General features: G+C 38.1%; 1 protein-coding gene across 1 annotated transcript; it reads right to left on the reverse strand.

Moving 5' to 3' along the window:
• Positions 1-348: 348 nt before the first annotated feature.
• LOC104224111 (phospholipase A1-II 1-like) lies at positions 349-1,948 on the reverse strand. Its single transcript, XM_009775694.2, has 2 exons — positions 1,316-1,948; positions 349-969 (listed from the first exon to the last, which is right to left on the reverse strand). The coding sequence occupies exons 1-2, from the start codon at positions 1,904-1,906 to the stop codon at positions 349-351; spliced, it is 1,212 nt and encodes a 403-aa protein (XP_009773996.1). The 5' UTR covers positions 1,907-1,948.
• Between the last annotated feature and the right edge of the window lie 23,095 nt (positions 1,949-25,043).

The following is a 25,043-nucleotide window of genomic DNA, read 5'->3' on the forward strand; positions in this document are numbered from 1 at the left end:
TTGAAAGAACAACCTATTTATGATTCCTTCATTTGGATTTCATTTATACTCTGTTTCTCTAAGGTTCTTTTAAGAGTAGGAGACAAGAAAGAGGAGAAAACGATTAAGTGTTTTAGGGAAGAAATTTGCTGGTTGATAAGAGTAACTTAACAGTAGTAACATAATAGAGAATAATGAACCAAACTTCATTCAGAGAAGACAAAGGATAAAATAGATGCATGCATGCTGATAAGAATACAAATTAGTAGTAATACATATCCCTCCAACGACATAGAATAAAAGAGAAATTAGCTCAATAATACACGAAAACAAATTAAACATAATATTTGAACACAAATTAAAGCCCTTTCAAAGTTCATAGTCCTCACGATCCATGAGAACCCAAGATCTATCTGCCCGTTGAACCATTCCATTATTCTTTTCAACCCACCAGTTCGCAGGCACACCATATTCTTCCTTCAATGCATCCATGGATTTGTTAACAAGAGCGATATCTCGATTCACTTCTAGTTTAAACTCTCCCAAAAGTTCTCCTGGTAATATTCCTACACCTTGAGTGCCAGCAACTCCATGCATATACGCCTCCAAATTATGCCAAGTGAGTATGTTTCCTGGAGACTTCACGTAATCGGATTTGGCTGTGTCAATTACTAGTACCTGGCCAACGTCTATATAGCCAATGGGTGGATATTTCGGAACAATATCTAATAGATTATCAATTCTCAAAATATGAAGATTTTTCAGTTTGGAAAAAGCTGCCCTGAAATTGAGATCCCCAACGTTGGGGCTTGCGAATACAAAAGCTGTCACTGGGAATTCCTTGCCATTGCTTTTTTTGTTGATTCCGTTGTAAACAATGTCAACTGCGTTTAAGGTTGCAAGTGCTGCACCTAGGCTGTGTCCAGTTACTGTTATGCTAACTTTTTCATTCTTATACTTCTCCACCAATCTTTTCACTTCTTCCAGGACCTACAATCAAGATTTAGCATAATATAGATTATTTGATGCTGAAAAAAAAACAGAGAAGAAGGAAGTTTTTATGATTTTTAGCTTTGCATTCATTGTACTATTAAAATTATGGGGTTAAATCTATCGTTTGTTAAAATTTTAGTAGGTTTCTATATATAAATTCATCCTCCGTATCAAAAGTTACGGGTTCAGTTGAATCCGTAGCTGAAAGGCTACCTTCGCCCAGCTTGTGGGTAAGATGTTAATCAAAATAAAAGTCATGTAGCATTACTATAATAGTCAAATATAACAATTAATTAGCTGAAACTATTATCGACCAACAAGGGAAGAGAATGCATGTACATACCTGGTCTCTAGCACTGGCCTTGTTAAATGGTGATCGTGGATCATCTGATGTATACACACTGTTCCATCCTTGATGCACCAAAGGTTTGAGCAAAGGCAATATAGAATTCCCAGCACCAAAAACTTTGGGTGCTGGGACTAATAAAAACTGAAGATCATTAACCCATTCCAATGTTCTAATTGTTCCTCTCCATGCAATAACAATGTCCCTCCTCCCTAATACAGCCTTACCCTTATCTGTGGCCACAGCTACAAATCCCATAAAATTTGATTCCTTACTCCATGCTTCCCTTGACCATGACCTTATCATAAACGCCTCGGGAAGCGGAAAGGATGATGTCGCGTAAAAATATTTAGTTATGTGATACATTTCTGGATCCAACCCGACCCTCTTAAAGAGGTTTTCCTTCGAGTACCTGCTACTTCCCGCATATTTTGATGCTCTTTCTGAAATAAAGGTATCGTAAGTAGCTTGAGCTAATTCTCCATATTGAATGATATATTTTCGAAGATTAAAATCCAGAGGGTTTAATAACCCTTTCCAATTCTCCTTGCCACTAAGTTGTTCCCAGTTTTCAGCTATGCTAGTCATGCTTATTCACTCAGACTCTCTCTTCACTTTTTTTCCTTCTTTGTTTTCTTTTCTTTTCTCTTGCTACTTACCTCTAGATATGTTTCTATATTACGCATTAGAAACCCTGATTTATAGTGAAGAGATCATCTTTTTATAATGTTTCTCATGGAACGTGCTTTCAATATTTTAGTCTAAAGAAGATCATCATGATCTGTGTCAGATTAATTAAAAATGAGTGTAGATCCGTCCATGTTATAAAATGATCATATTTCTGACCAAGAAAAAATAAACTACAATGAAAACACTCAAGGAATCTTAGGGTGTTCCGGTTATAAAATGCTTGTATTTCCTAAATTATTGAATTGGGTTAAGCCGTGTTTAATAATTTGACATAACTACTTTAATTAACTTGATAATTATCATTTTTCAAGCCTGCCGCTCACATGGCTCTCCAAGATTGTTGTTAGGGCAAAAGGCACTTGAAAATCTTATAAGTAATTAAAGCACGTGGGAATTAATTGCTGAGTCAATGGCATTATTAGTACGTCTTAATGGGCTCGACGTGTTCAACTTTTATTTTTTTATTTTCTTTATTTTTTTTGGTTGCATGTTTAACATTTTATTATTGGTTTTTCCAAAGTGGAGTTCCCAGTGAAAACTCAAATTTATTGGTTCAGGAAGCTAGGAGTACATCATTTCCTTGGGAATACCATCCCCATATTTATCAATTTCCCATCATGTTTCAGAAGGTTCTGGGTACTTTTTTTTTTATCTTTATATAAATAGTTGGTGAAATTCAATATTAATTTTTAAAATCAGTACATAAATTATATGATAATTATATACGATTATATATATATATATTTCAGCTATTTAAATTTAAGCACTTGGACAGGCGAATATTGAAGTTAATTCTTCTGCTTTTCTTTTTTGGTTTACCGTAGCTATTTCTCGTTTTCTCTGTCATATATATATATATATATATATATATATATATATATATATTAGCAAATTACAGATGTTAGTTCCGCACCAATCTGTCTTTGTTAACAGAACTTGCTATTCAAGACCGACAGTAATTTAGAGCTTACACTTAATCTGTGAATCGGCTCTAAACTTTTCTAATTTTTTTTATATTAATTTTTTATTTTCTCCTCATCTTCTTTCCTAGTTATTATGTTTCAAAATTAACTTTCCTTTTCAATGTTATCAAATAGGAGATACATCACTTTGGATCGTTAATATGTTATCTAATTTATTTCATGTATTACTCGACTGACCACATTGGCTCTCAATTAAATGAAACGTACAAGTTTGGTTTCTGAAACTAAAGGAAGCTAATATATTTAATCGATATAGTTGTTATAACATAAGCAGGCTCATGGCATTGCTTGTCTTGTCGCTTAATTCCTCTATATTCGTAGTCATCCTAGCCCATTATAACATGCATAAACCAAAAGTTAATTTGATATCGCCAATAGAAAGGCACCTATTGACATCTGAAAATCACTAAATAAGGTTTGATTATATATATATATATATATATTGTAGACATGTGATTTTTGACCCTCCCCGAAATTTCACCCATTTTAGCGTAAAATATTTAGTTTAGGCCTAATCTCGATATTTTAAATAGTTGTGAATCTTTTACTTTATTTCGTCACAAAAAAATAAAATATACAAAATTATTTTAGTTTACGTATCTTTCATAAATTTAAATAAAAAATATACAAAAATAGTACCTTATTTTTATTTTTATATATAATCTTGAAAACACAAAAATAGTTTCATTATTTAATATAGTTTAGTTTAATTAATTAAGATTAGTTTTATATTTTTATATTATAATTGTATATAATTTTAGAAAGAGGAATTAGTTTTGGGTTGGTTTACCCCGTCTTTATGAATCTTGTGATCCATTTATTTTAGTCTTTGACCCGATTCCCAAGCCCATAATTCCTAGGTACATACCCTATAACCTAAATAACCCTATAAAACAAACAAGACCTAGACCTAGCTAAAAAAAAAAAAGACCCTCACACCCACACCTCATTTTCTCACCACCTACTTCCATAATCATCATTGTTTTGAGATTTTAACGTCTTCAATTAGTCCATCTTCATTCATCAAATTTTCAGCTCATAAAGACTACTATCAATTTCAACAATATACTCCTTTTCCTTTATCCGGAGGGCGTTGGACTCGAGAAGGGGAACGAAAAAGAGAACAAAAAATAGAAGAAAACAAAAACAGAAAAAAGGGACGAAAGAGCTGGGGGAATCATCACACAAATACAGAGACTGCGAGCGTTCAGAAATCGGTCGTAACCCCCAAAAACGAAGTCAGCCTTCAAACTCCATAAACACGGTAGTTTGGTCTTCTTCACTGTCAAAATTCGAGTTTCTCCGGCAAGTTCGAAGTCCTTTGAGGTTCTCACTCGCAGCTCCGGTCCGTCGGTCTCGGCATTGAAATTTGGTTTCAAGTTTTAGAGTTTGTTTCAAATTGCAAATTTCTTGTCTTCAATTTGTGTTATTAATCTATTTGTGCACGACTTTGTTTAGTATATGTTGATTTAGATTTACTTATCTGTTTTGATTTGATAAAGATTATTTGCACGAAATATACTGCTGCATACTATTAAATTAACCATGTATTGCTTAGGTGATGATTGTGTTGGCTTGTTCTGATTTAGTGGTTTATGGCTGAGGTGTTTTTCTTAAGAGTTCATTATTTTGCTACAGTGATTTTGGAAAGTTGTTTAAATAACTTAATATGTTTGTATCGCTAGTGAGTTTTGTGGATTTCTAGTTGTAATTTCACTGGTAGTGTGGGTCGGAAAGAATTTGATTAATAATGAACGCTCCATAATTGATAATTCCAAATATCTCATTTTTCACAATTTCCTCCATAACTCATGACCTTACAACAATCTCAAAAGATTAGAGAAATCATTAAGTGCGTAGTTGTTTTAGGCGCGTAATTTAAATTACTTTTTTTAAATTTGGGTGTGCATTTATGTGATCCAAATCCAAATATCAACAACGTTGGATAAAATGTGTCGCGGATTGCGGGTGCATTTATGTGACGTAGTTCAAGACGTGTTTTAGATGACGTTGAATCTTTCTTACAAAAAATAATTAAATAAAAGCGGTTATGAAGTTAAAATTGAATCATAGGCTAAAATATGTATTAAAATCAGATAATAGGCCAATTATGATAGTTTAAGCGACCGTGCTAGAACCACGGAATCCAGGGGTGCCTAACACCTTCCCTCGGGTTAACAGAATTTCTTATTCAGAATTTCTGGTTCGCAGACTTCAAAAGGAAAGTCGAATTTTCCTCGATTTGGGATTTTAAAATAAACCGGTGATTTGGGACACCAGAAAATAAATCATCCCAAGTGGCGACTCTGAACAAAAATTGAATAAATAATCCTATTTCGAATAATGTCACTTTAATTGGAAAAAGTCCCTTATATCCCCTCGGGGTGTAAAAAGGAGGTGTGACAGCTCTATCTCTGGTTCAGGGTTCAGAATTTGAGCTTAGATGAATTATTATATTTGGCTTTATTTATTATCTGATTTTATTACATGTTTGAGCCTAATGTGCTAAATGTTGCTTTTTACCGTTTTGATATTATCTGAACTGTATATATAAACTGCTACGAAACCCCTCTCTTTTCTCTCCCGAGGAGTGCATGTTGGTCGTGACTTCTTTCTGTTAGTGCCATATCCCAAATAGAACAAGGTTCGGACAAGTTGTAAAGCCGGATGATCTTTTGGTTACCGGTACGCTGCCCCCCTCAGCTCGAGTTGTCCGCTCGGGTAAGCCAGGTCTAGAACAATATACCCAGGTTTTAAACCTAGAATAACGCAGCCTCATGCCGGATCCCTAGTAGGAACGTTTGTTTGCATCATGTGCATTTGACTTTGGAGACTCATCACAGGGGTTGGGTCTGTCTAGGACAGGTGTACTCGAAATGAAAAGACCATCCTGATGCATCCTACTTGCTACTTGCACATTCATTTGCTTCGGCTTGCATGCTGACTGGCTTCTAGAATAGGGAAAGAAAGTAAAAAAAAATCGAAAAAAAGAGAAAAGAAAAGAGAGTGAGAGGTAGGTATTTGAATTACTCTGAAATTCTGTTAAAATTTTGAAGAAAAAAAAGTCATTTCAAAATAGGTCATATTTTCTTTTGTTCCGCCAAAACTGGCGAACTACGAGGGTCTGATTCTCGATGTGAGATACGTAGGCAAACCTCATCGGTTCCGGCCCATAATTTTCAAAAAATCCAAAAATATTTTCCATTACTTGCTTCTTTAGAAAGTCTTTCTTTTCGACCCTAATTGTTTTTTTTAAAAAAAATATACAAAAATATTTTCTTTTAATTTCTTCCAAAAATTCAAAAATATTTTCATTCTTCTTTTAAAATTGAAAAGAAAATTCAAAATTCAAAAATATTTTCTTTTTTTAGAAGCATTTCTTTTATAAATTCAAAATAAAATTCAAAAAAAAAACTTTCTTCTTTAGAAGTCTTTCTTTGCAAAAATGCTGAAGAAAAATCAAAATCCAAAAATATTTCCTTTCTTCTTTATAAGTCTTTCTTTTGAAAAAATAAAATAAAAATTAAAAAAAAATAGTTTATTTACTTTATTCACGATCTTCCCGAACTACGCAAGATCTGATTCGTGTTCACACATGATACGTAGGCAACCCACATTAGGTTCGATCAACCATTAAAAAAAAAATTAAAAAAAAAATTAAAAACAAAAATGAAAAAATGTTGATAATAATAAGGACCGACTGAGTCCATTCTAGCATATTTTGTTTTGAATTGTGAAGAAAGTTGAGGTGGTCGGTTTGTGGTAAGCTGGAAACACAAGATCCAAGGAAAAATGATAATTGACATCGAAACTATTACAAGTGCTCAAGAGACTCAGGGTCAGAGGGTTCAACAAGAGTCTACTGTGTTTGAGAAAAATAGAATACTGAAACAGAGAAATGACCGAAATGTATCAAGCATGGGCCAGTGGTCAAGGACAGCCTCGTCATGAGTCACCATTTGCTACACAGCAAGAGCAATACCACTCTCCTGAGTACCACTCGTACTCGTTTGATCTTCCTGCAAACATTGAGAAGCCTGCGCGAAAGATGGTACAAGAAGAAATGAACCAAAGAGCGAAAAACTTAGAATAACGGTTGAAAAACATGCAAGGGTTGGCAGGTCAAAAGAGTGTTGCCTTCAAAGATCTATGTATGTTCCCCGATGTCCACTTGCCGCCTGGTTTCAAGACTCCCAAATTTGAAAAGTATGATGGACATGGAGATCCCATAGCCCACCTGAAAAGATATTGCAATCAACTAAGAGGTGCAGGAAGAAATGAAAAATTGCTAATAGCTGATTTTGGGGAAAGCCTTATGGGAGTAGCATCCGAATAGTTTATGAATCAAGACACGTCTCGCTGGTATGTCTAGGATGACATGGCACGGGCCTTTGTCAAATAGTTTCAATACAACATCGACATCGCCCAAAACCGTAATTCCCTTTCAAACCCGAAGAAGAAACCAACTGAAAGTTTCAGGGAATATGCTATTAAATGGAGAGAGCAAGCAGCCAGAGTTAAGCCAGCCATGGATGACCACTGTGAGCACGTGATTTTTGCTTCACGAAAACTACTCCAAAAGAAATCAAAAATAAAACAAAGTTCTCTTGGTGTGCAATTTTTAGGATTTGCGTGGCATTTTTGGATAATTATTTGTGTTTTTGTCCGTAAATGTTTACCTTGTTGTAGTTAATTGAAAAATACAAAAAAAAATAATAATATACATGTTGCATGCATATCTAGGATTTAAGTATGCATTTAAGAATTAATTAAACTATTATTTGGCTCTAAAAGGAAAATCATAAAAATATGCGTTTTGTTCTATTTGTTGTCATTGGTTGATTTTTATTTGAAGGTTTTAATTTGTGTGTTAATTGTTGTAAGTGTTAATTAATATTTGTGTAGTTTTATTTTTGATTTTACAAATTAATTAGGAATTGTGTTTAAATTAGAAAATTAAAGAAGGAAAAGGAAAAGAGTTCAAAAAATATGAAGAAATGCAGACTGGGCCAGTTTTTAAAAGAGAAGTCAGGCCCAAAAACACACCCCATGCCCAGGTCCAATCCAACCCGTCTCCAGCCTCTATCAAACGACGCCGTTTCAAGCGTCTCAATCTGGACCGTTGATCTCAGATGATCAAACGGTCCCAAAGCTGTGACCAAACCCGACCCCTGACCCATTACCCGGTTAAGCCCGATCCCCCTGTTTAAACCAAACGACACCGTGTAGTTTAACCCCTTTTATCCTGGCCGTTGATCTTAATTGATCTAACGGCTAAGATCGAAACAACCCCTCCGTATATAAGCCCAAATCCTTACCCCACACCCCCAAAGCCATACCCCCCCTTTCACCTTCGTCTCTGAACGTCAGAGACCAGATATGTCTGCCACCTCTAGTCACCGTACACCGCCCACCGGAAATCGCCTCACGGCGGTTCCGGTGGTCCAAACGACCCAAAAATTACACCATAGCTTCCTCATGACATCCTCTTTCCAAATCTGGTATTAGTTTCCCTTGAATCCATACCCAATGTCTCGAATCTTCAATCAAAGAGTCCGTCTGAGACCTCACTTGTTCCGATGACTACCAAATTAACACCCCTAAGCCATCTGACCACCCTCATTACAGATCCAGTACCCGTTGGCTTCGAATCTTCCTGAAACTCCTCGAAGATTCGAGCCAAACATGAACCTACCCCGATCAGTTCCAAATTCGTACCAGGTGACCCCCAGACCGCCCTCATACCATAAATGATTTTGGTTCCATTCAAATCTGCTTAGAAACGTTCGAACCCTAAATCGAAAAACCGGAACCCTAGAAATTCCAAATCATGGAATCCGTCCAAATTAAGTGAGGATTTGGGGTTTAATCGACCTTAATCGAAGTGTTCTTAGTTGAGAACACTTCGACTAAGGTCTGTTCGACCTCAAAGTGTCCAAATCCGATTTCGAGCCTGGGTCCATATAGTTCTGAGGTTCTGAGGTATTTTTCTTTTTCCTTTATTCTGTATTTATGATTTTTATATCTATGTATCTGTTTAGTTTAGTTTTATTGATTTTCCATGCTTTTTCAATTTATCTTCTCATCTCCAATAGACCTTTTTATTTTGTCCAAATCTGTTATTTGTTTATGTTTGCTGTAATTATTATGTGTGTAATCGATTAATAAGTTACGTCGATTAGTTAGTTTCCAGTTAATCCATGATTCTGTCAATAACACTGAAATTACCCGAATTGCCTATTTCTTTGTTGCTAATTTGCTCAGTGTCAGTTGTAATACGTAATCGACTAATTAAGTTTCGTTGATTAGGTCGTTCGTATAGTTTGAATCATTCGGCATTCTGTTATTTATAGTTTTCAAATTAGTTATCCGATTAATTCAGATTCTATTTTGATTAGGAGCATTGTTCTGAATCCCTGGAACCTTTATATTTGATGTATTTTTCTTCCTTAAAGTACTAGCTGAATTGGTTATAGCTGTAATCAAATCAGTTTTGGGTTAATTGTTAGTTAAACAGATTTCAGAATTAAGATTTTAATACAGTTGAATAGTTGTATTAGGAGGCAGTAATTTTAAGGGATTTTCAAGGCTGATTTGGGAATGAAACAGTTAGGTTTATATTTTAGTGTTAGTGCTTTGTTAGTGGGGTATTAATTAATAAACTAATGGGGAACCAAAGGGAGTGGGGGGGGGGCTGAATTTAAGGAAAAGCTTTCCTTAATGGAATTATAGTGGAAAATTCTGATTTGAATAAGAAAAGGGTCGGGCAGTAAGTTGAAAGGAAGGGCAGATTTGTATAAAAAGGGTGTTGGGGACTGATTTTAAGGAAGAGAGAGTGAGAATTGCAGGAAGAGAACTAAGAAGAAGAGTGAATGAAAACTGAACTTTGAAGAAAGAGAAAACATTCATAGTTCAAGTTAAAAATTTGCTGGATATTATCATCAAAATTCAGTAATTTTAGAGTTGAATAGGCTGAATTTTAAACACCTAAAAGTTTAGTAATTGGAGAAAGTTAAAAGAGAGGGTTGAGAGATAAAACAAAACTGAAAAGTGAAGTTTTTCTTCCACTGTTGAAAAATCAGGACTGATCCTTGCATCTTTGGTATTTCAGAATACATCCTGGTTCTGTTCTAATTGCTGAATATTTCTGGGGTTTAACCTTAGGTTCTAAGTGTTTTTTTGAGCTGTTATTTCCCGATCTGCATTGTTTTGTATTGGTGCTGTTTCATTGAGTATTCTTGGGACTCCACTGTTGGTTTTAAAATCTGTCACTGAGTTGTTCTGTTATACTGCTGTTGCTGTTTTGCTGTTGCTGATCTTCCTTTTCTCCCATTATAAACATTTCCAGGTACACACTTCTGAAACCATATGTTGATGTAAGCTTAAATTTGAAGCGGAAGTTGAAATGAACTGAGAAATGCACGTTTGCCTGCTGCATAGTATCTATGTTCAAGATGTAGCAATAGGGCAAATGATAGGAAGTTTGTATTTGTTTAGGCTCATTCCAATTGTATTTATTTCATGTGAATTGGAACATACTCGAACTAATGTGGACTGTTAAATCGCATGTTGTTAGACTAATTAAATGTATTTCCATATGTTTAGCAATTTAGTTTGGTTTAGCTGATGATGATAGTATAACGAAGAATCTCAATAGGACTATGTACGTATTCCATTGAATCTTTGGACTGTTCAAACTTGTTATGGCCCGGTCCCGTTTGATTTTAAGATAAACACGTATTTTAGAAAACGTTTCAGATTGCGTCAGTTAGTACCCACGGATTAGCTATTAATGTCATTTCTCTCGTCCTGTTGAGTTCCTTATTTCAACATAGGTTTAATAGTGTAGATGAATAATTGATATCAGCATCGGCTCACCATTTAATGAAGCGACTATTTGATAAGTGGACATGAATGAAGTGTTTAATCTAAATAAATGTATAATGTTGAATTCTAACGCTGTTTGGTAAACGCAATCAGGAAAAGTGGGACTTTTGTCCAAAGAATATATTATATGGCCTGGGTCTTTTGGCAATTGGCGCGTTAGTAGTCAAGCGACCCAGTGTGAGTTTTAAGTTAGGTTGCGGTTCCAGATTGAAAGGTGTCTTTTTTTTGTTTTGTTTAGATATGGACTTGAACTTGAAACTCAAATTTTAATATTAACTAATTAGGATTTATTTACTTTTTTTTGAGACAAATAATATAGGAAAATCATAGTTACTTTAGGGTTGACCTTTAAAAATAAATGAGACGAGCCTCGCCAAATAAAACGCAAGCTGCGGGACCCTCAATAAATGGTTAATAATTAATTAGACTTCGGATAGGCCGTTTTAGCAAGATTTCACGGCCTTCTCAAAAATAATAATGTGCTAGTCGCTTTAGGTGAGCCTTTTAATAATTTACTTTCTTAAATACGGGTGTACATTGATGTGACCCAAATCCAAATCTCAACGAAGCCGAAGTATGTCGACGACCACGGGTGCATTGATTGTGACGTGGTTCGAGATACATTATCACAACATTGCAATTCATTGTAAAATAATAATAATAATAATAATAATAATAATAATAATAATAATAATAATAATAATAATAATAATAATAATAATAATAATAATAAAAGCGTTAAAGAACTAAAATTTGCGCATAAATTCAACATGTATAAAATCAGATAAATAATCTGAATACGACAATTGAGCAACCGTGCTAGAACCACGGAATTCGGGAATGCCTAACACCTTCTCCCGGGTTAACAAAATTCCTTCTCCGGATTTCTGGTGCGTAGACTGTTAAATAGAGTCAATATTTTCCTTGATTTGGGATTCAACCGGTGACCTGGGACACCATAAATCTCCCAAGTGGCGACTCTAAATCTTTAAATAAAATCCCGTTTCGATTGTCCTTTAATTGGAAAAACTCCCTTCCGCGCCCCTTTGGGCGGTGCGAGCGAAAAAGGAGGTGTGATAACCACGAGCTAATCATTGTCTTCATTCAGGCTCACGAGCCAGATTATTTTCAAAACATGATGTCCGCAGTGGGCAAATCCTTCTCGGAAGCAATCAAAATGGGAGAAATGGTAGAGAATGATCTTAAGACATGTAAAATTATAAGTTAAGCAGTTCTTAAAGCCGCAACTTAGGCTGTCCAGGTTGAATCTAATAATTTCAGTGGCACAAATGAGAAGCACGAAGAAATCATGATGACATCAGGGTCGAAAAGAGGTTCTAGGAGAGCATCTCGAATGTATAAGCAACCTCATCAGGTTTCCCATGATTCCCCTGAATACTATTATCCACTTGTACCTCAGTATGTTTATCGGCCACCAAGACGCCCCAGAAGGTGAGCACCAGCACCGCAAAATCTCCACCAGCCTCCACAAAATTTTCAAATGCCCTATAACCCACATCCAAGCCATAGGTATAGAAGGGAACAAAGGTTGAAAGATAATTTTATACCAATAGGAGAGTCCTATGCAAACTTGTTTGAGAAATTAAAGCAGTATGACATGATTGCACCTATTCCTTCAAATCATGTGGACCTCCATGTAAGAAGCTTTGACCCAACTAAAAGGAGTGAATACCATTCCAATGTCCAGGGGCACAATGTTGAAAGCTGTTGGGATTTGAAAAGAGAAATAGAAAGGATGATCCAGGAAAACCTGATTGTGATCCAAGACAGTGACACCCAGAATATCGTGCAGAATTCTTTACCTGCACATCATGATGCACACTTTGTGGGGATGATGCCTAGTGACATGGAGTATGAGAATCCTCTCGGGAACTTGCTAACTGAAGTTAATGATGTTGAAATTGGAGAAGGCTCTGTTGATTCTAATGAGCAAATTTGTGGCTAAATGTCAAGCCTAGCAATTGAAAAGTCATTCCCTCCTCACTAGGAAGGAATCTTGGTAGCTTGTTTTGATGTTTTTTCTATTATCTAGGTTATTTCAGGGTTGTGATCTAGATTTTATTTGTTTTATTGAGTCAAACCCTTCTATCCCTCTATTTTGTTTGTGTGAGTCTTGTCTGTCTGTTCTGTTGCTATTTTCATTATTTGGGTTATTTTAGGGTTGTAACTCGTATTTTGGGTTGCTTGTTTAGTTGTAAAACCCTTTCATCCTTTACTCAATAAAATACAGTTTGTCCTTTTGTGTCATTCTGTTCCTAGTTATTTTGTCACTAGTTCTAATGACATGACATGACATGCATGCGGAAATTTTGGCCAGATCTTAGGAACTGATTTAATCTGGAATTGGATAACTAAAAAAACAAAAAAATACATTCGAGGATGAATAAAGAGTTGGAATACTTTAGAACTAAGGTCGAGTAAAATTCACCTTCAAATCATTGTGAAGATCAGACTTGAGGATGTTTAATCAATTGAAATTTGTGGGAAAGTTTGTCACTAAGGGATGAAAAAATGTCTTGTCACCATGGCACACCAAGAAGACAGACATGTTCGTCAATGCTGTGATCGCGAAAAGATACCATGTTTGACGTTCTCGAGGTTGGGAGGCCCTTTTCTGCTACCCAAACACTTTATATCCTTCGCTACCTCTTTTGAGCCTGTGTTATTTTCTTTAACTACCCTCTTTTGAAATCAAGTTTAGAGTAAAAAAAAAAAAAGAAAAAAAAGAAAAAAAATTCCATGTCCCAAGAGTACAAACTGGGGCACTTCTTAGAAAGTTCAAAAAAAAAAAGAAGAAAAGATTTGTCAAAAGTCCATGCCCTAAAAAATAGGAGTTGGGGCAACTTGTTTTGAAAACAAAAGAAAAAGAAAAAAAAAAAGAAAATAAAATAAAAGAAAAAAACAACAAAAAGAAAAATGAAAAAAATTAGTTAGGTCAGATGTTTGAACTACGTTCGACCTGATTCCTTAAAAAATAAGGATATGTAGGCAGCCTCACGGTTCGGTCCAACCAAATAAGAATTTAGAAGAAAAAGAAAAAGAAAAAAATAGAAAAATCCAAAAATTCCCAGTATCTGAAACTGGGGCAGAGATTTTAGTTCACTTTTGAAAGAGTCGATTCCAAGAGTTGTAAGTCCACAACACCTCATTTTGAGTCTACTTTGAGCCTTCATGTCGTCCTTTCTTTCCAACTCTATCCAAAAACCCTCTGAATAAAGACCTTCTGATCAGCCTTCAATAATGCTAAGAGAAGCATGCAATGAGCAACAGATGTCACACGACATAGAACACTGTCAAGTTACTCACAAAAAGTAAGAAAAAGAAAACAAAAAAGAAAAAGAAAAATGAGAGAGTCTTACTAGTGAAGACTCTCGCGGGCATAGTAAGACGATGATAAGTAGATATGAATAAATGAGAGAGACTTGTTGGTGAAAATTCCTCGGGGCACCATTAGTCGAAAGTGAGTCGTGAAGCTGATGCAAAGGATTGGCATGGATAGGCCCGGCTTCAAAGATCATAAGAATGGTAAAAGAGAAGATTGGATTAGTTTGATAGGTTAGGCCGTTGAGTCCAAAATACATGTCATGATCATTAAGGTTAGTTATTGAAAAAAAAGAAAAAAAGTTCTTCCTTCTATCCTTCCGACAGGGGAATTTCTTGTTAATACTTGTTTCTTTGCACCATTATGTCCTCCACTCTGAGTCAGTCCTTGTCAAAACAAGCAAGAAACAATTTCAAAACTTCTACCTGCTTTTCAGTTGCACAAAGTGAATTTGCCCAGCACACTCAGTTGTTACTGTCAACATGCCTTAAGGATTCATGCAAAGGTTCCCCCTAAAGACACTTGTCAGCTTACTTGGCACGAGCAAAGATAACTGCTGATTCTCTCTGACAGACAAATTGCTCAAAAGTAGGAAGTCATTCAAGATATCAGAAAAGGTCACCTAAGCAAAGATCTCCAGTTGGGATAAGGCTATTTGAGCTGCAAATACAAATGGTACTAGGTGTGAAACAATCAGAGTTGGTGTAGAACAAAAGTCTATTAAGACCGACTCAAGTTGATCGAGCAAAAGCCTAGTTGCTCAAGACTTAAGGCCACAAACCGACCACCACCTTTTAAAACTGACAAAGTTTTCTTTGTTTGAAATAGGAACAAAGCAGGGCAAGGAAAGTGGTTTGAAAAAATAAAAAAAATAATAAAAGAGAAAAAAAAAAAAGAAAAGAAAGAAAAAGAATGGAAGATAAGAGTCGACAAAGGGAAGTTTCTCAAATCTTTGCCATTATTTGTCTTGCTATTGTGCATAAAATCTTATCGTTGATCTTCACATTTTTCCTCCTAGGATAAAAAGTCCTAGTCTGATGGATTTTGCTCCTAGTAGACATCTTAGTCTGATGAATCTTTCTCCTAAGATACAAAAAATAAATGTCTTAGTCTGATGAACCTTTCTCCTAAGATAGAAAACCTAGTCTGATGAACTTTCTCCTAGGATAAACATCTTAGTCTGATGAATCTTTCTCCTAAGATACAAAAAAAGAATTCTTAGTCTGATGAATTTTTCTTCTAAGATAGAAGACCTAGTCTGATGAACTTTCTCCTCGGATAAAAATATTAATCTGATGAATCTTTCTCCTAAAATACCAAAAAAGAGACCTAGTCTGATGAATTTTCTCCTAGGATCAAAATCTTAGTCTGATGAATCTTTCTCCTAAGATAGAAGGCCTAGTCTGATAAACTTTCTCCTATGATAGAAATCTTAGTCCGATGAACCTTTCTCCTAAGATACCAAAAAGAAGTAGAAAAGAGTCCTAGTCTGATGAACTTTCTCTTAGGATCAAAATCTTAGTCTGATGAATCTTTCTCCTAAGATAGAAAACCTAGTCCGTGAATTCTCTCCTATGATAATAATTTTTTTTTTAAAAAAAGGAAGTCATTTTTTTAGTTTTCTTAAGATTATCAATGTTTAGTTTTCCTGAAATCAGGGGGGGCGCCTGGAGAATAGGTTCATTTTTTACTTTAGTCAAGCTTAGTTTACAGTTTTCTGCAAGCTCAATCACGTTTAGGAGACACACATCCTAGTCGAGTCATTAATTTTACTCTCATCATTGCATCCTTCATCAGCAGCGCAGGTGATATATAGTTTTGTTAACACTCACAGATGTTCCCAATATCAAACTGGGGCAGGAAAATTTCTTTTGTTTTGTCTGTTTTATTGTAATCAGGCACCCACCTGGAGAACAAGGGAAGACAACTCAAGTTTTAAGGGAAAGCGGGTCAAGTTTAGCAATCAGGCGTCCACCTGGAGAACAAGGGAAAACAACTCAAGTTTCAAGGGAAAGCAGTTTCAAAGAAGACAACTCAAGTTTCAAGGGAAAGTAGTTTCGAAGGAAGACAGTTCAAGTTTCAAGGGAAAATGGTTCAAGGTGCAAGGGAAAACAGTGTCAAGTAACAAGAGAAGACAGTTCAAGTTCAGCAATCAGGCGCCCACCTGAAAAAAAAAGGGAATTCAATTCAGAATGCAATTCAGGTCAGCAACAAAAGAAGCTCGCGTCAAGAATGCAAGTCAGCAGTCCAAGATGATCAACAAAAGTTAGTCACATTCCAGAATAAAAAGAAAAAAAAACAAAAAGAAAGACAAGAAGTGAATCCAAATGCAGAAGTTAATCAAAGATGTGAGCTGCTCAAGACAAGGCTGAGGTCACAAGCTTTGCATGTCTCGTCTTGGTTTGAAAAGCTGAAGAAGATTGAACCAACACCTGCGGCTAACAAGCATCAAGATTCAGATCAGGGTCCGCATGAAGAACCAACCAAGACTCAAGATCAAGCTTCAGAAGACTCATAGATAGGAATCTTGTAACTCGTATATGATAGGCTTAGTTAGTCTTTTTCATTTTTGATTTTTGATGTAATAATGGGATCGCGGACCGGAACCTCAACGGAATGGCACCTCGACCGGCTTCCACCTCAATATACTCCATTACCTCATTCACTTTTGAAGTACACATGGCCTGATTCCTTTATAGCCAAAGATATGTAGTCAGCTCAGATACCAGAGCTCGGTCACATTCTCTTCCTTTCTCTTAGTTTTGGTCTTCCTAAATAAGGGTCGGGTCAAAAAACCTGTCTAGTCGTTCTTTGTCTGAAAATACTTCGTATTTCCAGTCAAAGAGGGGCAGCTGGAGACATATGATTTTTGACTCTCCCCGGAATTTCACCCATTTAAGCGTAAAATATTTAGTTTAGGCCTAATCTCGATATTTTAAATAGTTGTGAATCTTTTACTTTATTTCGTCACAAAAAAATGAAAATTACAAAAATATTTTAGTTTACGTATCTTTCATAAATTTAAATAAAAAATATACAAAAATAGTACCTTATTTTTATTTTTATATATAATCTTGAAAACACAAAAATAGTTTCATGTTTTAATATAGTTTAGTTTAATTAATTAAGATTAGTTTTATATTTTTGTATTATAATTGTATATAATTTTAGAAGGAGGAATTAGTTTTTTGTTGGTTTATCCCGTCTTTATGAATCTTGTAGTCCATATTTTTTAGTCTTTGGCCCAATTCTCAAGCCCATAATTCCTAGGCACATACCCCCTAACCTAAAAGACCCGATAAAACAAACAAGACCTAGACCTAGCTAAATAAAAGACCCAACCTTAAGAAAAGGAGCAGCGCAGAATTAAAAGGAGAGAAAGGAAGAACGGCAAAAATCGCACCCACACCTCATTTTCTCACCACCTACTTCCATAATCATCACTATTTTGAGATTTTAACGTCTTCAATTAGTCCATCTTCATTCATCAAATTTTTAGCTCATAAAAGCTACTATCAATTTCAACAATATACTCTTTTTCCTTTATCCGGAGGGCGTTGGACTTGAGAGGGGGAACAAAAAAGAGAACAAAAAATAAAAGAAAAAAAAAAGCAGAAAAAGGGGACGAAAGAGCTGAGGGAATCATCACACAAATACAGAGAGTGCGAGCGTTCAGAGATCGATCGTAACCCCCAAAAATGAAGTCAGCCTTCAAACTCCATAAACACGGTAGTTTGATCTTCTTCACTGTCAAAATTCGAGTTTTTTCTGTCACGACCCGGATTTTCCACCCTCGTGAGTCGTGATGGCGCCTACTAATGCGAGCTAGGAAAGACAATCCTTAACTGCTTACTTCATTAACAATTTCTTCTTTTAACAATTATCAGTAATAACATGAAAGCAACGTAATTTAAATGATTATGCGGAAGACTTAAATTAAAGAATACGAAACCATAATGCGAGAATCAACATATGCCTTTACCCAAGAACTGGTGTCACATTACTCACGGACATCTAAGAGTACTAAATACAACCATTTGAAAGAAAATAATATAAGCTGTTTGTCTCGAAATACAGAAGATAACAGACTGGAATAAAAGATAGAGGAGACACCGGGCCTGCGGACGCCTACAAGGCTACCTCGGTGTCGCTACTGCTGCTGTCTAAGACTTGGATCTGTGCAATAGAGCACAGAGTGTAGTATTAGCACAGCCGATCCCATGTGTTGGCAAGTATCCAACCTAACCTCGGCGAAGTAGTGACGAGGCTAGGACCAGACTCCAAATAGACCTAGGAGGTTCATATACATATATATATATACATCAAAAAGGAGATACAGAAATAACCAGTCAATGTGGGAGGGGGAAACATGCTGTGGGGAGGTAACAATTTCAAATAGAAATCCTCAATAATAGAAAGAAGCAGCAAAGCCAGGATATCAATAAGAATCAAAAGTCAACAATTTGCACGACATCACCCTTCGTGCTTTTACTCTCATTCTCACCAAAACAATACACGACATCACCCTTTGTGCTTTACGCTCTTCCTCACCCAAACAACAATCACAAGGCAAATAGGGTAAGGGAATATATAACCTCGAAGTAAATCAAATAACAACAAGTAATGAAAGAAACAACATAACTCGGATATCAACAAGGAATCAGGGATCAACAAATGCACGGCATCACCCTTCGTGCTTTTACTCTCGTCCTTACCAAAACAATCATATAATAAAAATATGCACGGCATCACCCTTCGTGCTTTTACTCTCTTTCCTCACCATATAATCAATAAAATTGGCACGGAATGGTACATCGTGCGGCACGACATCACCCTTCGTGCTTTACACTCTTTCCACACGATAGCAAACAATGCACGACATCACCCTTCGTGCTTTAACACTCTTCCTCACCCAAACAACAATCACAAACAAAGGGGCAAGGGAGTAGACAAATAATGGTAGAAATCCCGGCAAGGGAATACAATTAAGAAGCTAAATCCCGACAAGGGAACACAATTAAGCAATTAAATCCCAGCAGGGGAACACAATTATGCATTTAAATCCCGGCAATGAAACAATATCAAAGTTCTCAGCTTCCCGACAAGGGAGATAATCAACAAAACAACAAACATCCCGACAAGGGAGCAATTTAATAATTCTTTCTCTTACTTTCCCTTTCACTTCTCATCTCACTTTACCACCTGAGCCAACGCTCCATAGGGGTTCAATCATCTCGTATACTTTCACAATTCGTATTATAACTCGAGCCAACACTCCTCAAAGTGCAGGGATCAAAATTTCTTTCACATGCTTGTTACAATATATAGAAAATCATCATTAAGGCATGGAAGATACAAGAAAATCAGAGTATCCGCAAAATAAGGACTCACGATCATACTAGACACCAACGTATAAATACTCGTCACCATGCCTATATGTCGTACTCGATAATTAGCACGTAGCAAATAAGACTCAACTCCTAATCCCTCAAGCTAAGGTTAGACCAAGCACTTACCTTGAAGATTTGAACACCACTCAAGCCTCAATTATAGCTTTACCCCTTGATTCCAACACCAATCCGCTCTAATCTAGTCACAAGTTACTTAATTACATCAAAAAGTGCTAAATGAATCAACCCCAATGAATGAAAATGAGTTTTCCCATAATTTTACTCAAAAAGTCAAGATCACCCCAGGCCCACGTGGTCGAAACCCGAGGTTCGGACCAAAACCCGTTTACCCATTTCCCCACGAATCCAAATGTATAATTTGTTTTGAAATCGGACCCCAAATTGAGGTACAAATCCCCAATTTTTAGAAAAACCTAGGTTCTACCCAAAATACCCATTTTACCACATGAAAATCTTTGATTTTAAGTTGAAATCATGTTAAAAGATGTTAAGGAGTGAAGAAAATGAGTCAGAAATAACTTACCAATCGTTTTGGAGAAGAAAAGATATTTAGAAAATCGCCTCTTATGTTTTCGGGTTTTGAAAAGTGTAGAAATAACTGAAATTCACGTGTATTTATACCATTCTGAAGCCCTCTATGCGGACTGTGCTAAGCTGACCATAGCCGCACAGCACCCACTGCGGACCGCGCAAAGCCGACCGCGGCTGCGCTGATACTTCCTAAAGACATGCAGACCTTTGCTCCGTGCGGACCGCGCAAAGCTGACCGCGGCCGCACAGCACCCACCGCGGACCGCGCAAAGGCGACCTCGGCCGCGCTGGCCCCTCCGCGTCCGCACACGATTTCTCGCGGCCGTGCTAAAGGGTTCAGACGCCTGCAATATTTTCCTGAACCTACAACATCTGATCTTTTAAGCCTACAACATCCCAGAACCTACTCGAAACTCACCGAGCCCTCGAAGCTCTAACCCAAGCATGCACACTACTTCCAAAACACTCTACGAACATATTCGAGTGGTCAAATTGTCAATATAACATCATGAACATCGAATCAAGCCTCAAGATCAATGGAATTTCTCAGATTTCCCCTTTAAACATCAATTCCCCAATTTGGGCCCGGATCGCGTCAAACGATGTCCATTTTCAACCAACTATTACAAGAGTGATTTCAAACATCTATATGACTTGTACCGGGTGCCGGAACCAAAATACGGGCCCGATACCATAGTCTTCTAAACAAATTTCATTTCCAATTTCCTTAATTACTTCAAGAAAATAATTTCACTCAAAAATTCATTCCTCGGGCTTGGGACCTCGGCGTCCGATTCCGGGCATACGCCCAAGTCCCATATTTTCCTACGGACCCTCTGAGACTGTCAAATCACGGGTCCGGGTTCATTTACCCAAAAATGTTGACCAAAGTCAATTTTTTTTCTTTTTCATTTTAATATCAAAACGTAGCATTTTTCATAGAATTTCATATTTAAGCTTTCCGGCTACGCGCCCAGACTGTGCATGCAAATCGAGGCAACCCTAAATGAGGTTTTCAAGGCCTTAGAGACACAGAATTCAATTAGAAACCGCTGATGACCCTTTGGGTCGTCACATTCTCCACCTCTAAAACAACCGTTCGTCCTCGAACGGACAAAAGAAGGAAGTATCTGAGTCGGAAAATAGATGAGGATAACGGCTCCGCATGTCGGACTCGGACTCCCAGGTCGAAGCCTCAGGGGGCTGACCTTTCCATTGAATACGAACAGAAGGGAAATTCTTGGATCTCAACTGATGAATCTGCCAGTCTAGAATAGATATCGGCTCCTCCCCATAGGACAAGTCCTTGTCCAACTGGACAGTACTGAAATCTAACACGTGGGATGGATCGCCATGATATTTCCGAAGCATAGACACATGAAAATTTGGATGCATGGATGATAAGCTACGCGGCAATGCAAGTCTATAAGCCACCTCTCCCACTCTGTCAAGAATCTCAAAAGGACCGATAAACCTAGGGCTAAGCTTGCCCTTCTTCCCAAATCTCATCAGGCCTTTCATAGGCAACACTCGGAGCAATACCCGCTCACCAACCATAAAAGCCACGTCTCGAACCTTGCCATCTGCATAGCTCTTTTGCCTGGACTGAGCTATACGAAACCTATCCTGAATGATCCTGACCTTGTCCAAGGCCTCCTGAACCAGATCTGTACCCAACAACTAAGCCTCTCCTGGCTCAAACCATCCAACCGGAGATCGACACCGCCTACCATATAAAGCCTCGTAAGGAGCCATCTAGATACTCGACTGGTAGCTGTTGTTGTAGGCAAACTCTACTAAAGGCAAAAACTGATCCCACGAACCTCTGAAGTCAATAACACAAGCCCGGAGCATATCCTTCAATATTTGAATAGTCCGCTCGAACTATCCATCCGTCTGAGGATGAAATGCTGTACTCAACTCAACCTGGGTGCCTAACTCTCGCTGAACTTCTCTCCAGAAGCGCGAGGTGAACTGCATACCTCGGGTCCGAAATGATAGATACCGACACACCATGAAGGCGAACAATCTCCCGGATATAGATTTCAGCTAACCTCTTGGACGAATAGGAGACTGCCACAGGAATGAAATGCGCTGACTTGGTCAGCCTATCAACAATAACCCAAACTACGTCGAACTTCCTCCGAGTCAGCGGAAGCCCAACAACGAAATCTATAATGATCCGCTCCCATTTCCACTCGGGAAGCTCAATCCTCTGAAATAAACCACCAAGCCTCTGATGCTCGTACTTAACCTGCTGACAATTCAAACACCGTGCCACATATGCCACAATATCTTTCTTCATTCTACGCCACCAATAATGCTGCAACAAATCTTGATACATCTTCGCGGTGCTCGGATGGATAGAGTACCGGGAACTATGGGCCTCCTCTAAAATCAACTATCGAAGCTTATCCATATTAGGCACACAAACTCGACCCTGCAATCTTAGAACTCCATCATCACCTAAGGTAACCTGCTTGGCACCTCCACGCTGCACCGTGTCTCTAAGGACACACAAATGGGGATCATCAAACTGCCGATCACAGATACGCTCCAATAATGAAGAACGAGCGACCGTACAAGCTAATACTCGACTAGGCTCAAAAATATCCAACCTCACAAATCGATTGGCCAAAGCTTGAACATCCAAAGCAAGCGGCCTCTCACCGACTGGAATATAAGCAAGACTTCCCATACTGGTTGACTTTCTACTCAAAGCATCGGCTACCACGTTAGCCTTTCCCGGGTGATATAAGATGGTGATATCATAATCCTTCAACAACTCCAACCACCTCCTCTGCCTCAAATTCAATTCCTTTTGTTTGAACAAATACTGAAGACTCTTGTGATCGGTGAACACCTCACATGCCACGCCATACAGATAATGCCTCCAAATCTTCAATGTGTGAACAATGGCTACGAACTCTAAATCATGCACTAGGTAGTTCTTCTTATGAATCTTCAACTGCCTCGAAGCATAGGCAATGACCTTGCCCTCCTGCATCAATACTGCACCAAGCCCAATGCGAGATGCATCACAATAAACAGTGTAAGGCCCTAAACCTGTGGGTAGGACTAACACTGGTGCCATAGTCAGAGCTGTCTTAAGCCTCTGAAAGCTTGCCTCGCACTTGTTTGACCATCTGAACTGGGCACCCTTCTGAGTCAACCTGGTCATTGGGGATGCAATGGATGAAAACCCCTCAACGAACCGACGATAGTAGCCTGCCAATCCCAATAAACTCCGAATCTCTGTAGCTGATGCTGGTCTAGGCCAGTTCTTGACCGCCTCAATCTTCTTCGGATCAACCTAAATACCCTCTGCGGATACAATATGACCCAAAAATGCAACCGAACTCAACCATAACTCACACTTCGAAAACTTAACATATAATTGACTATCCTTTAGAGTCTGAAGAACCACTCTGAGCTGCTGCTCGTGCTCCTCCCGGCTGCGGGAATATATCAAAATATCATCAATGAAGACGATCACGAACGAATCCAAATAAGTCCTGAACACTCGGTTCATCAAATCCATAAAAGGTGTTGGGGCATTTGTCAACCCGAATGACATGACCAAGAACTCATAATGCCCGTACCGAGTGCGGAATGCTGTCTTAGGGACATCGGATGCCCTAATCCTCAACTGATGGTAGCCAGTTCTCAAGTCAATCTTTGAAAATACCTTGGCACCCTGAAGCTGATTTAACAAATCATCAATCCTCGGAAGTGGATACTTATTCTTGATCGTGACCTTGTTCAACTTCCAGTAATCAATGCACATCCTCATCGAACCATCCTTTTTCTTAACAAATAACATCGGCGCACCCCAAGGAGAAACACTGGGTCTAATGAAACCCTTCTCAAGCAAGTCTTGTAACTGCGCCTTCAATTCTTTCAACTCAGACGGGGCCATACGATACGGCGGGATAGAAATGGGCTGGGTGCCCGGAGTCAAATCAATGCAATAGTCGATATCCCTTTCGGGTGGCATACCCGGCAGGTCTGAGGGAAAAACCTCAGTAAACTCCCGAACAATGGGCACAAAATCAATAGAAGGGACCTCCACACTAGAATCGCGAACATAAGCCAAATAGGCCAAGCACCCCTTCTCGGCCATACGCCGAGCCTTCACATACGAAATAACACTTCGGGTAGAATGACCAGGAGTCCCTCTCCACTCTAAACGAGGCATACCCGATAAAGCTAAGGTCACAATCTTGGCATGACAGTCCAAAATGGCATGGTAAGGTGATAACCAGTCCATCCCCAAAATAACGTTGAAATCGACCATGTCTAAAAGTAATAAATCAACACGGATCTTAAGACCCCCAATTACCACAATACAAGAGCGATGGAATCGATCGACCACGATAGAATCACCCACCGGTGTAGATACATAAATATGGACACTCAATGAATCACTAGGCATGACCAGGTACGATGCAAAATAAGAGGATACATACGAATACATAAACCCTGGATCAAATAACACTGAAGCATCTCTATCACAAACCAGAATATTACCTGTAATAACTACATCAGAAGCCTCAGCCTCGGGCCTAGCTGGAAGGGCGTAGCATTGGGGCTAGGCCCCACCACCCTGAACTACCTCTCTAGGATGGCCTGCTGCTGGCTGGCCTCTACCTCAGGCGGCCTAAGCTCCACTTCTAGGACCTCTACCTCCACCTCTAGCACCTCTACCCCCACCCCTAACTGGTTGGGCGGGCTGTGGAACACCTGGTGCCTGTACCATCGCACGAGAACCTTGATGCTGAGAGCTACCCGGTGCTCGAGGGCAAAACCTGGCAATGTGACCCAGATCACCACAAGTGTAAAAAGCCCTCGGCTGCTGAAACTGTTGGCCCTGTCGACCT

This window comes from Nicotiana sylvestris, chromosome 2, assembly GCF_000393655.2.
Source record: "Nicotiana sylvestris chromosome 2, ASM39365v2, whole genome shotgun sequence".
Classification (NCBI taxonomy): domain Eukaryota; kingdom Viridiplantae; phylum Streptophyta; class Magnoliopsida; order Solanales; family Solanaceae; genus Nicotiana; species Nicotiana sylvestris.